The 13,825-nt window shown below is 31.8% G+C and overlaps 1 protein-coding gene across 1 annotated transcript in view; it reads left to right on the top strand.

Moving 5' to 3' along the window:
- The window catches only part of LOC129758056 (protein tweety-2), a 216,479-nt gene that overhangs the window by 189,398 nt on the left and 13,256 nt on the right, over positions 1 to 13,825 (top strand). The window contains 2 exon segments of the mRNA XM_055755485.1: positions 2,538 to 2,762; positions 12,763 to 13,005. Coding sequence (XP_055611460.1) covers positions 2,538 to 2,762; positions 12,763 to 13,005 — 468 coding nt within the window.

Genomic DNA, 13,825 nt, shown 5'->3' with positions numbered 1-13,825 from the left:
AAGAAAAATGTGACAAAAATGTGACAAAAATGTGGAAAAAATGTTACAAAAATGTGACAAAAATGTAACAAAACTGTTACAAAAATGTCACAAAAATGTGACAAAAATGTGGCAAAAATGTGGTAAAAATGTGACAAAAATGACAAAAATGTGGCAAAAATGACATAAATTGGACAAAAATATGACAAAAATGTGATAAAAATGTGACACAATGTGACAAAAATGTGACAAAAACGTGACTTAAATTTGACGAAAATGTGACAAAAATGTGACAAAAACGTGACAAAAATTTGTCAGAAATGGGACGAAAATGTGACAAAAATGTGACAAAAATGTGACAAAAATGTGGCAAAAATGTAACAAAAATATAACAATAATAAGACAAAAATGTTTAGAGGCGAACCAGCCTGTGGCTGAAAACCTCTCAAATAAAGAAAAAAAAAAAAAAAAAAAAAAAAAGACAAAAATGTGGCACAAATGACAAAAATGTGACAAAAATGTAACTAAAATGTGACAAAAATGTCACAAAAATGTGACAAAAATGTGACAAAAATGAAAAAAATGTCAAAAATGTGACAAAAATGTGACAAAAATGACATAAATGCCGCTGGCTATCACATCTTATGCCAATGACGTTGAAATATTGAGTACTCATGTTTGGAGTAAAAGCTGAATTTTGTGTGTAGGTAGTACTTCGTACTCAGAGGAATTTCATCACCCATCTTCAGTCTTGTTTTTCAATATATTTTTTTATTTAAAAATTAGGAAACTTTAAAATTGATACTTTTTAAAATATGAAAGTAATGACAACAACAAAATACGTTGTGTAGTATTCAAAATAACAATCTGCGAAGTCCAAGTTCCTGGCCAACGTAAATTTGCAGTCATAATTGCTCATTCCTGAGAAGTTACAGAATTTTTGTTTTCATTTTCAAACAAGGGCACCCCTCACGTCGTCGTCGGTAGAGCTGGATCCAGTACTGAGAACAACATGCATGCCATGGCTGCCGACTAGGTTTGTTTCCCCCGGAGCAAATGTGTCGTAATAAAGCAGTAGGTATCAGACTGTTTTGAAATTTAATACCAAGCCTTCTGCTTAGGATGGCTGGCTGGAAAGCAACCTGACTTACTACTGATGTTGAACTTGTTTTTCGAAGGAAAATGTCCTAACTGGTCTTACGAGAACCAGAGGTATTCCTAAATTTTTTTTTTTGAATAACTGAATGCAAATGTTAATTATTTTCTCTCTTTTCGTCTCCTTAAGAATTCAAAAATACTTTCCTTATTCAAAATTTTTTGATAAGGCTTCTAGACAAGTCTTGAAAATTTTGCTAGCAAGTGTTTCCTCAGCTCCCCAGAAACAGGTTGTCCTCCTAGTCGGGATTAACTACGGGCCACTAGCTTCATAGCTAGTTTTGGATCGATTTCAGTGTCAGCAATCGAACAATCGATATGGATTGGGCAGGGCCAGGATGATTGGATGTTTGGAATTCGATCCGATCACCAGTAAATAAATCCATAGACCGGTTGGTTGACCAGTTTGTTCAAAGTTGCGGTTTTACATGCAGATGGAGTCCGAAAATTCCAGGAGGGGTTTGTTTTTAGATTGTCCCATTTAAGAAGTTACAGGTGGAAGAATTTCAAGTTGGAGAATCCCTGTTCTGGGTGATTTTGTTTTATGTCAGTTTAGGATTGCTGAATTTCCATTTTTTTTATATCTAAACCACAACCTCATAAGAACTCAAAAAAAATCTCAAAATGAGGGTGTTTACCAACAATTCTTCGACGTCCCACATTTTTAAAGATGTACATACATAATTAGAGTGACCAACTACTTCATTCATTATGATGCCAATAATGGACGTTTCTGCGTTATTTTTCAACATGAGGGCGGCAGTTGTCTTCAATTAAGATGTTTAACGCTTTCTGAAAATTCCCATAATCATCATCATCATCGTCATCAAGATCAACACCACCATCACAGAGCCACAAAGACCAACTAACTTATCATGGTTGCTTTAACCCTTCCATTCCCATCGTCTTTAACAAAATAAAGGGACCTCCACTCATCAGTTGTTATCTTGAAGGCGGGCATCGTATTCATTGATGATGTGTATTTCTGAATTACCGTTGGATGCTGTTTTTGTTTATGGTGGTGGCGTACGGCGGCAGCTTTTTGCTGTTGTTGTTCAGATCAGCTTGTGTGGTTTTGTATTCCAACTTATATCGATGAAATCTCTCCGCGCCGCGCCGAAAAGACAGCCGAGATCAAGCGAGAGTAATGGGTGATAATTGAGGCGTTTTCATGCCCCGTCATCGTTTTGTTTTCCCCCGTTCGCATTTTGACGGCTGCCTGGGTGTTTATGTTGATTTATTTGTTTTGTCTTTACCAATTAATCATTGTGCGGGCATTGGGGTACGTTCGATTATGCTTCGGGATTGCACTATGTTTGATTTATTTATTCGTATACTGATTTTTCTATCTTGCTTCATATAATACTAACCGAAAATCGAACTTTCCCCTCTTTTCCAAACAGACTGAAATGGTGAAGCATAACCTCAAATCGAAGGTGGTCCTATCGGAGCTGGAATCGAAATTCGAACAGCCGCCGCAGCACTACAACCAGACGGCCCAGTACCTGCTGCAGGACACGGTCAAGATGGTCAAGGATAATACGACGCTGGCCATCAATGCCCTGGAAACGGTTGTCTATCTGACGAGGCCCTCCTACTCGGACATAACCCTTAAAAGCCTGCTGGATGTAAGTATTTCGGTTTGTTGAAAGATACCCATTTCATGTAAATTTTTTCGAAAGATCCTAAAAAACGAAAATTTTTGGCCGAGCAGTTACACATTAATTATAATACTGCATAAATTTAGGGAACACATTGAAACATTAGTTTTCAATCTTCGAGTCAGGAGGCGTTTGAGTCTTTGTTTTCCATATTTTGAAGCTCTTGATATGAATTCTGTCATGAATTCTGATTTCCGATTCTCGATTCTCAGTTCCCAATTTTACATTACCTACATGATTTTTTTTTTGTTTTTCGTATCCCGATTCTCAATTATTGTCTCTTAAATTCCGATTTTTTGATACTGATTTCTAACTTCCTTACTCCTGACTTCAGATTTCTGATTCCAGATTACTAATTCCTGATTTGTGAATTCATACTCCTGATTTCTGATTATCGATTCTTGATTCTTGAAACTCGATTCTCGTTTCTCGTTTCTCGATTCTCGTTTCTTGTTTCTTGTTTCTCGTTCATCGTTTCTTGTGTCTCGTTTCTCGTTTCTCGTTTCTCGTTTCTCGTTTCCCAATTCCAGAATCTTGATTCTCGATCCTTGATTCTCGATTCTCGAATCTCGATTCTCGATTCTTGATTCTCGATTCTCGATTCTCGATTCTCGATTCTCGATTCTCGTTTCTTGTCTCTCGTTTCTCGTTTCTCGGTTCTGGATTCTCGATTCTCGATTCTCGATTCTCTATTCTCGATTTTCGATTTTCTCGATTTTTGATTTTCTCGATTTTAGATTTTTCTCGATTTTCAATTTTCTCGATTTTCTCAATTTCTCGATTTTCTCGATTTTCAGATTTTTTTTTCGATATTCTCGATTTTCTCGGTTTTGTCGATATTTTCAATAATATTAATTTTCGGAACTATCCCAATTTTCTCAATTTTCTAAATTTTCTCGATTTCCTCGATTATCTTGATTTTCTCGATTTTCTCGATTTTTCGTTTATTTCGATTTTCTAAATTTTTTCGATTTGTTCGATTTTCTCGATTTTTCGATTATTTCGATATTCTCGATTTTTCGATTTCTAAATTCTTTCGATTTTCTCGATTTTATTCGATATTCGCAATTTTCTCGAATTTCTCGATTTGCTGAATTTTCCCCATTTCCTTGATTTTTTCGACTTTCTCAATTATATCGATTTTCATGATTCTTTCGGTTTTCTCGATTTTTTTTAATATCTTGATTTTGTCGATTTTCTCAAATTTCCCGATTTTTTTTATTTTTCAATTTTCTCGACTTTCTCAATTTTCTCAATTTTCGTGAATTTCTCAACTTTTTCGATATTCTCAATTTTTCCAATTTGCTCGATTTTCTCGATTTTTTTGGTATTCTAGATTTTCTTGATTATTTCGATTTTCTTTATTATTTCAATTTTCTTTATTTTTTCGATTTTCTCGATTTTCTGGATTGTCCCTATTTTCTCGATTTTTTTGAATTTCTCGATTTTCTCGATAATCTCGATTTTTTATTTCATTGATTAAGTCGATTTTATCGATATAATCTATTATCCCGATTTTCTCGATCTTCTCGACATTTTCGATTAACTTGACTTTCTCGACTTTTTAATTTTCTTCAATTTTCTCGATTTTTTTTCGATTTTCCCAGGTTTTAGGATTTTTTTGATTTTCTGGAATGACTTGATTTTCTTGATTTTCTCGATTTACTCGATTTTCTCGATTTTTTCGATCTTCTCGATTTTCTCGGTTTTCTCGATATTTTCGATAATATTAGTTTTTCGAACTATCCCTATTTTCTCAATTTTCCAAATTTTCTCGATTTCCTCGATTATCTTGATTTTCTCGATTTTTTGTTTATTTAGATTTTCTTAATTTTTTCGATTTTCTTGATTTTTTCGATATTTGCAATTTTCTCGAATTTCTCGATTTGCTTAATTTTCTCCATTTTCTTGATTTTTTCGATTTCCTCAATTTTCTCGATTTTCTTGATTTTTTCGATATTTTTATAATATCTTGATTTTGTTGATTTTCTCAAATTTCTCGATATTTTTTATTTTTCAATTTTCTCGATTTTCTCAATTTTCGTGAATTTCTCAACTTTATCGATATTCTCGATTTTTCCAATTTGCTCGATTTTCTCGATTTTTTTGGTATTCTGGATTTTCTTGATATTTTCGATTTTCATTTGTATCTCGATTTTTTTCAATTTTCTGGATTGTCTCGATTTTCGTTTTCATCGATTGAATCGATTTTTTCGATTTTCTCTAATTTCCCGATTTTCTCGATCTTCTCAACATTTTCGATTGTCTAGACTTTCTCGACTTTTTAATTTTCTTCAATTTTATCGATTTTTTTCGATTTTCTCTGATTTTAGGATTTCTCGATTTTCTGAAATTTCTCGATATTCTCGATTTTCTAGATTTTCTCGATATTCTAGATTTTCTCGATTTATTATATTATATTATATTTATATTATATTATATTTATTATATTCTTCATGGTTTTTTCGGTTTTCTCGATTTTTTTTTTTCGATATTTTCGATGATCTCGTTATTATCGTTTTTCTCAATTCTTGATTTTCTCGATTTTCTTGATTTTCTCGAACTTCTTTATTTTCGCAATATCGCGGTTTTTCTCGATTGTCTAAGTTTTCTGAATTTTCTTGATTTTCTAGATTTTTTTACATTTTTTTTTTGATTTACAAGACTTTCTTGATTTTTCTCGATTTTTGGAATATTCTGGATTAACACAATTTTTTGGCTTGTCTCAATTTTCTTGATTTTTTTGTGTTTTTCGATTTTCTGTTTTTTCTTGATTTTCTCTATTTTCAAGATTTTTTCGCCTATTATAATTTTCTCAACGAGACAAACGGGATCATCGAGAAAATAGAGAAATTCTCGATGATTCCGTTTGTCTCGTTTCTCTCAATTTCTCGATTTTCTCATATTTTTCGATTTCCTCGATTTGCTCGATTTTCTCAATATCTCGTTTTCCTCAATTTTCTTATTTTTTTCAATTTTTTATTTTCTTAATTTTCTCGACTTTCTTGGTTTTCTAGAATTTTTCGATTTTCTCGTTTTACTCAATATTCTCGATTGTTTCAATTTTCTAGATGTTCTCGATTTCCTCATTTTATTTTTATTATTATTGAATTATTTTATTATTTTTTATTGTAATTTTTAATTTTTGCTATTTTCTCAATTTTCAAAGTATTTCTCTATTTTTAAGATTTTCTCGGCTTTCACGATTTTATCAATTTCCATTTTCTTATTTTTTTCGCTTTTCCAAATTTTCTTGATTATCTGGATTTGCTAAATTTTCTCGGTTTTCTCAATTTCCTCGATTTTTTTGATTTTCTCAATGTTCTCGATTTTATTGAATTATTGATTTTCTAGATTTTTTCAATTTTTTTTCGATTTTTCTGATTCTTCAATTTTCTTGATATTCTCAATTTTCTCGATTTTATCAATTATTCTGTTTTTTTTTTAAATTTTTTCAATCATCTCGATATTCTCGATATTCTCAGTATTCTCTTTTTTCTCAATTTTCTCGATTCTCGATTCTTCATTTTTGGATTTTTTTGTATCCGTTATCCCTTTTGATTTGAATATTTTTTATTTGATTTAAAAACAAAAATTCCGTTTTTTATATTTTTTTTTCACTTTTTGACATGCTTTTCATTATCTTTTTTTATTTATTTTTTCTTTGTTTTTTTTCTTATTTTTATTTTTTTTTTGATTTTTGAATTTTCTTCCTCTAATTTTTCCATTGCTTTTTAATAATTTTCCAATTTTTTAAAATTCCCATATTTTAAGCATTCTTTTTTAAGTCTTTTATTTATATTTATATAACTTTATATAACTTTCTTCACTTTTTTAATTTTCATTATTTCTTTATTTTTAATTATTTTGGCCTTCACCCATGTTTCTCTGTTGTATTTTCTTATTTTTCTTTTTTTGTCTTTTTATGTTTTTTATTGATTTTTAATTTTTTTATATAATTTTTTCTATTTTATTCTTCTTCATGAAATTTTTTTTTCTCTATGTTTTCATTTTGATTTTTTTAATGATATTTTTCACCTTTTTCCAGTGGTTAAATTTCATTTGGTTTTCATTTATTTCTTATTTCTGTGTTTGAAAAAGAAACTTTGATTTTCCTTTTTATCTTTTTCATTTTTTTAGTTTGTGTTCATTTTTGTTTTATTTTTTTATTTTTTCTTTTTTTTGTACGCTATCCTCTTCCATTTTGTGCTGTTTAAATCCTATCCATCCTATTATTTCGGTTTATTTCCTTGTAAGGAAATTTTTCTTTCTTTTTTCCTTTTAATGTTACTTCCTTTAGTATTTTAAAAGTTATTTTAATTTTTTCTCTTCGTTTTGTGTTTTTATCCTTTATTAGTTTTTTTTAATTTTTTTCCGTTTTAATTTTTTCCAATTTTTTCAATTTAATTCTTTCTTGAATTTTTTTTCTGTTTTATTTTCATTCCAATTTAAAATTTTCCGTTTTTTTATTTGTTTTTCCTTTTTTCCTGTTTTTTTCTATCCTTTTTAACTGCGCCGGAACGAATTTGAATTCCTTTTTTCGTCACTTAGACTTGACATATAACGAAAGGGTATTAAATTCCGATATTTTACATTTTGACAGTCACTCCCTCAAATGTTTAAATTTTGGACAGTTTAAAAAAAATCTATGAAAATCATACACACATTAATTTCTCCCTTCATGATTATCGAAAAAAGAAGAATGTGAAATATTTTCTGGCCGTATTTCGTAACTTTTATCGCTTTTTATATTTCCATTTTTAATTTTCTTATAGTTTCTTTTTTTTGTCTTTTTATGTTTTTTATTGGTTTTAATTTTTTTTAGAATTTTTCCTATTTTATTCTTTCTCATTTAAATTTTTCTCTCTCCATTTTTTCCTTTTGATTTCTTTTCTTATGATATTTTTTTCCTTTTTTCCAGTGATTTTATTTCATTTGGATTTTATTTATTTCTTATTTCTTATTTCTTTGATTTTGTCCATTTTTGTTTCATTTTTTTATTTTTTCTTCTTTTTTGTACACTTACTTTTTCCATTTTGTGCTGTTTTAAGTTTCTTTTTTTGTCCATTTAAATTATTTCCTTTTTTTTTGTTTTTTCCTTGTTCGACAATGTTCCTTTCTTTTTTTTCCTTTTAAGGTTATTTCCTTTAGTATTTTAAAGTTTATTTTAATTTTTCTCTTTGTTAGTTTTTTTTGTATTTTATTTATTCCCTTTTTTTGGTTTTGTTTAATTTTTTTTCCTTTTTAATTTTTTTCTATTTTTTTTTCAATGCAATTCTTTATTAATTTTTTTTCTATTTTTTTCTTAATTTTTTCTGTTAAGCTTCTTTTTTATTTACATTTTTTTTGTTTGTTTGTTTGTTTGTATGTTTGTTGGTTTGTTTGTATGTTTGTTAATTTTTTGTGTTTTTTAATTGTGTATTCGTCATTTGATCCGTTTTTGTTTGCTTGTTTGTTTCGTAACTGTTTCATTCTTCATTTTTTCTTTATTTTCTTTTCATTTAACTTTGGGATTGAAAATGTGTGTTTCAATGTTCCACTTTCTAAAGTTTGTTCAAAGTTGAATTGGTAACACTAGTTTACAAAATTTTAAAAAATCGTGAACTTGATTAGCTGACCAACATTTTTAATGTAAAATCGGGCGCTGAATCCGAAAATGAAATTCAAAAAAATCTCAGTAGAACCGTTTTTGAGTTATGCTCCAAATATGAAATTTCGAAAAATTAAAAAAGTTCTTGTACTTAGATTAAAATATCTCGGACGGCATACCAGTAATTTGAAATCCCTCTTTTGCATATTGAAGGTGAATAAGTTTTCTATCGATCATCTGAACATTGTTTTTGTGTTTGACCAACAGTATTGCTAATATTAGTGACTTTATGAGAAAAAAAATGATAAAAAACGCATTTTTTTAGAGAAAATTTTGTTTCAACGAAAGTTTTTGACTCGATGGTAACATTTAAAAAATCTGATTTTCTTTTGCGCTTAAATGTCAATTTAAAACAAAGATTTCAAGTGGTTATTTATCAAAATCGGATGAAAATTGAAGAAGTTATGGCTACTTTACCATAACTGAAATTTTTGGAGTTTTTAATAATTTAACGAACTGCAGTACACTTATCATAGTATAGGAAGAATGAAACATGATAAATCTCACTCGCTTCAAGTCAAAATTATTAATTAGCTTACCAGAAGGTCACATGCCAAGTTTCAGGAAGATCTGACCATAGGGAGGGGTTGCTTAAGTCTCAAACGTGAATAAAATTTTGAGGAATTTTGCCCGGAAGGAACGAAAAATACTGGTTTTTCATCAATAACTTTTTTCATCACTAGCTGATTGTTTTTTATGGTTGATTTTCTTAAAGCCTAAGTTGCGACAAATATTTCACCCGAAGACTGTAACTCGATTGGATTTGAAACAGAAAAGTTATTGCGGTTCAAAGGCCGCAAATTTTGTCCAACTCGCAATGAGTACTTTTTACCCATTGCGTTTTATACGACAATTTTCGACCAAAATACAATCTTTGAACCGCAATAACTTTTCTGTTTCAAATCCAATCGAGTTACAGTCTTCGAGTGAAATATTTGTCGCAACTTAGGCTTTAAGAAAATCAACCATAAAAAACAATCAGCTAGTGATGAAAAAAATTATTGATGAAAAACCAGTATTTTTCGTTCCTTCCGGGCAAAATACCTCAAAATTTTATTCACGTATGAGACTTAAGCAACCCCTCCCTATGGTCAGATCTTCCTGAAACTTGGCATGTGACCTTCTGGTAAGCTAATTAATAATTTTGACTTGGAGCGAGTGAGATTTATCATGTTTCATTCTTCCTATACTATGATAAGTGTACTGCGGTTCGTTAAATTATTAAAAACTCCAAAAATTTCAGTTATGGTAAAGTAGCCATAACTTTTTCAATTTTCAACCGATTTTGATAAATAACCACTTGAAATCTTTGTTTTCAATTGACATTTAAGCGCAAAAGAAAATCAGTTTTTTTAAATGTTACCATCGAGTCAAAAACTTTCGTTGAAACAAAATTTTCTCTAAAAAAATGCGTTTTTTATCATTTTTTTTCTCATAAAGTCACTAATATTAGCAATACTGTTGGTCAAACACAAAAACAATGTTCAGATGATCGATAGAAAACTTATTCACCTTCAATATGCAAAAGAGGGATTTCAAATTACTGGTATGCCGTCCGAGATATTTCAATCTAAGTACAAGAACTTTTTTAATTTTTTCGAAATTTCATATTTGGAGCATAACTCAAAAACGGTTCTACTGAGATTTTTTTGAATTTCATTTTCGGATTTAGCGCCCGATTTCACATTGTAAATGACCTTCAGTTTACTTAGTTCAAAAATGCTGTAAACTAGTGTAATTATTCTGTTATTTTGTTTTTTTTTTTTTTAATTTTTGTTAATGTTTGTAAAATAGTTATAATTTGTTTTATTGACTGAGTTTTTATTCCATTTTTGATTCTGGATTGTTTGAAATCCACCGAAGTACTTTAAATTAATTTTTTTCCTATTTATGTAAGTATGCTTCATTGTTGAAATCTTTGCCCTCCTTCTTGACAAGGAAGTAAGAAAATTTTACAGCTTTCCATTTGCCGTGCTGCCAATGAAATCTTCGCCCTCACGCTCAAAGAATAGCAGCAGCAGGAACAGCAAAATGGATTCAAAGGCAAAGCCAAGTTCATTTCCATCTCCGATGGATCTGATGAAATGGAAGTGCATTTTGCATTTTTGCTGCACCCGCCAAATGGTTCAGCAGAGATTGATTAAATTTCCTTTTTTGTGTCAAGTTCTCAAGATTCTGATTCCGGGAATTTGTTCGTGGTTGCCGAAGAGTGGAAATCAAAGAACGAGGGAATGAAAATTTTTTTTGCATTTTGTTCGTTTCACCGACAAACAAAGCTCTCAAATTTTAAAGCCAATTTCAACGGTGGAAATCGGTTGATGTGCATTTCAACCGTTGAACGAAAAATCATAAAAGAGAGAGAGAAAATACTATGGCCGAATAATTTGTTGATTTGAAATTTTTTGAAATGTAAAATAATAAAACTTAAAAAAAAATAAAAATATGTTTTTGACAACGTGTCAAAAAAATTTTTTTTTCATTTCATTTGAAATCATTACATTTTGACTGAATTGACTAGATTTGAATTTATCTCATTTATCTCTATTCTTCATTCAATTCGACTCAACTTTGCTATGTTCTTCTCTACACTATTCTACATTATTTTTTTTCTACTCTACTTTTTTTTATCTGCTTTACTCTATTCTATTCTACTCTACTCTACAGCACTCTTCTCTTCTCTATTCTACTCTTCTCTGCTCTTCCTTACCCTACTCCACTCTACTCTACTCTATTTTACTCTAGATTACTCTATCCTACTCTACACTACCTAAATCTACTTTAGTTTTTTTCTTCTCTACCCTTCTCTACCGTACTCAACTCTACTCTATTCTACTCTTCTCTACTCTACTCTTCTCTACTCTACTTTACTTTCCTTTACACTACTCTACTTTCCTTTACACTACTCTACTTACTCTACTTTACTCTTCTCTACTCTACCTTACTCTACTTTCGTTTACTTTTCTCTACCCTTCTCTATCGTATTAAACTCTACTCTATTTTTTTCTTTACTCTACTATGCTCTTCTCTGCTCAACTCTACTCTACTCTACTCAACTCTACTCTACACTTCTCTACTTTATTCTACTTTATTAGTCTCTACTCTACTCTACTCTACTCTACTAAAGTCTACTCAACTCTACTATACTCTTCTCTACTCTTTTCTACTCTACTCTACTATACTCTTCTCTACTCTACTCTACTCTCCTCTACTCTACTCTTTTTTACTCTTCTCAACTCTACTCTACTCTACTCTACTTTACTCTACTCTACTCTACTCTACTCAACTCTACTCTACTCTACTCTACTCTACTGTATTCTACTCTTCTCTACATGACTCTACTCTACTCCACTCCACTATACTTTATTCTATTCTACTCTACTCTACTCTACTCTACTCTACTCTTTTCTTCTCTACTCTACTCTACTGTACTTTACTGTTCTCTACTCTTCTCTACTCTACTCTTTTCTAGTGTACTCTACTATACTCTTCTCTACTCTACTCTACTCTACTCTACTCTACTCTACTCCACTCTACTCTACTCTACTCTACTTTACTCTTCTCTACTCTACTCTACTCTACTTTACTCAAGTTAACTCTACTCTACTTTACTCTACTCTACTCTACTCTACTCTACTCTACTCTACTCTACTCTCCTCTACTCTACTCTACTGTACTCTACTCTACTCTACTCTACTCTACTTTTCTCTTCTCTACTCTACTCTTCTGTGCCTTACTCTACTTTAGTTTACTCTTCTCTACCCTTCTCTATCGTACTTAACTCTACTCTACTCTTTTCTACTTTTTTCTTCCCTACTCAACTCTACTCTTTTCTACTCTACTCTACTCTACTCTACTCTACTCTACTCTACTCTTCTCTACTCTACTCTACTCTACTCTACTCTACTCTTCTCTACTCTACTCTACTCTACTCTACTCTACTCTACTCTACTCTACTCCACTCCACTATACTTTACTCAAATTATCTCTACTCTACTCTTCTCAACTCTACTCTACTCTACTCTACTCTACTCTTTTCGACTCTACTCTACTCTTCTCTACTCTACTCTACTCTACTCAACTCTACTTTACTCTACCCTACTCTGCTCTACTCTACTCTACGCTACTCCACCTTACTCTACTATACTCTACTCTAGTTTACTCTACTCAACTTTTTTCTACTCTACTCTATTCTACTCTACCATATTCTACCCTACTCTACTCTTTTCTGCTCTACTCTATTTCACTCTTCTCTTCCAGTTATGGCTTATTTTGATTGGCAAAACTGATTTTTTATGACCTTTTCTCTTCCTCTTTCAGTCCTTCGAGTTCTACGAGGAGCTGCGATGGCCGGCGACGCTCGGCTTCCTGACCTTCCTGCTGGTGTTGTGCATCATCCTGGTCATCGGGGCCACCCGGAGCTCCCGCTGTGCGCTGATCTTCTTCAGCGTCTGCGGCCTCCTAGCCGTGACCGTATGCTGGCTCCTGTCCGGCATCTATCTGGCCAGTGCCGTCGCCCTCGGGGACTTCTGCATGAAACCGAACGACTACATCTGCAGCCAGGTAAGTTTTGGGTTTTTTCCCACGTTTCGGATCTCTTGGGATGCCTTCTTCAAGGATCATGAATTTTCCTTAGTTTAAAATCTATTTTTTCATATTTTTCTAAGAAAGAAAGTTCTAAACAAAGATGTTACAGCTATAAAAATTATGAGTGAATAATTTCCAGGGGATTCTCCGTAATGTTAACAACCGTTGATTGTTTGGAACCTTTGAAAGTTCCTCCAAAGTTTTTGACCTGAACAAACTGTCAGTCTCCTTCGGGTAGACAATTATGGCACTTTCTTCTCTATGACAAAAAAAAACTGGTCAAGTCCAGCATAAGCTCAAGAAGGACACAAATGGCACTATTTTCGTAAAGTTTATTTTTGCCAACGCCGGAGAACTTTTCCTTAACTTAAAACATGAAAAGTATTTAGTTTGTCAAATTTGTCTTCTCTCGGTTCTAGAACAAAAGAGAATCAAGAGCACTAGGGAAAAAAACGGTGACGTAAAGAGGTCCGCCAAATCCGGGGCACAAACTTTCTGTGCCCTAACTTTATTTTCCCATTAATGACAGGGGGAGGCTCTGGTTGGTTTTGGTTCTGAAAACTCAGACTTATTTTTTTATTCCTGACCATTATTATGGCCGCCCATTGCCGCCGCCGCCAGCTGGATTTAACTTTCGAAACCATTTTTCTTCGTATGAGATTAGTGTCCTCAGAAAGTGTGTTTTGAGTAACGACTCAAAACCCCCTCTGGATGCCTTCTTAACTATAATCTACGGGCACCGGAAGCCTGAGCCTGAATCCCCTAAGCTTAAAATACGCTGAGAAATTTTTGTTTG

This window comes from Uranotaenia lowii, chromosome 3 (genome assembly GCF_029784155.1).
Source record: "Uranotaenia lowii strain MFRU-FL chromosome 3, ASM2978415v1, whole genome shotgun sequence".
NCBI classification, from domain to species: Eukaryota; Metazoa; Arthropoda; class Insecta; order Diptera; family Culicidae; genus Uranotaenia; species Uranotaenia lowii.
This window is presented reverse-complemented; position numbering and strand designations above follow the sequence as displayed.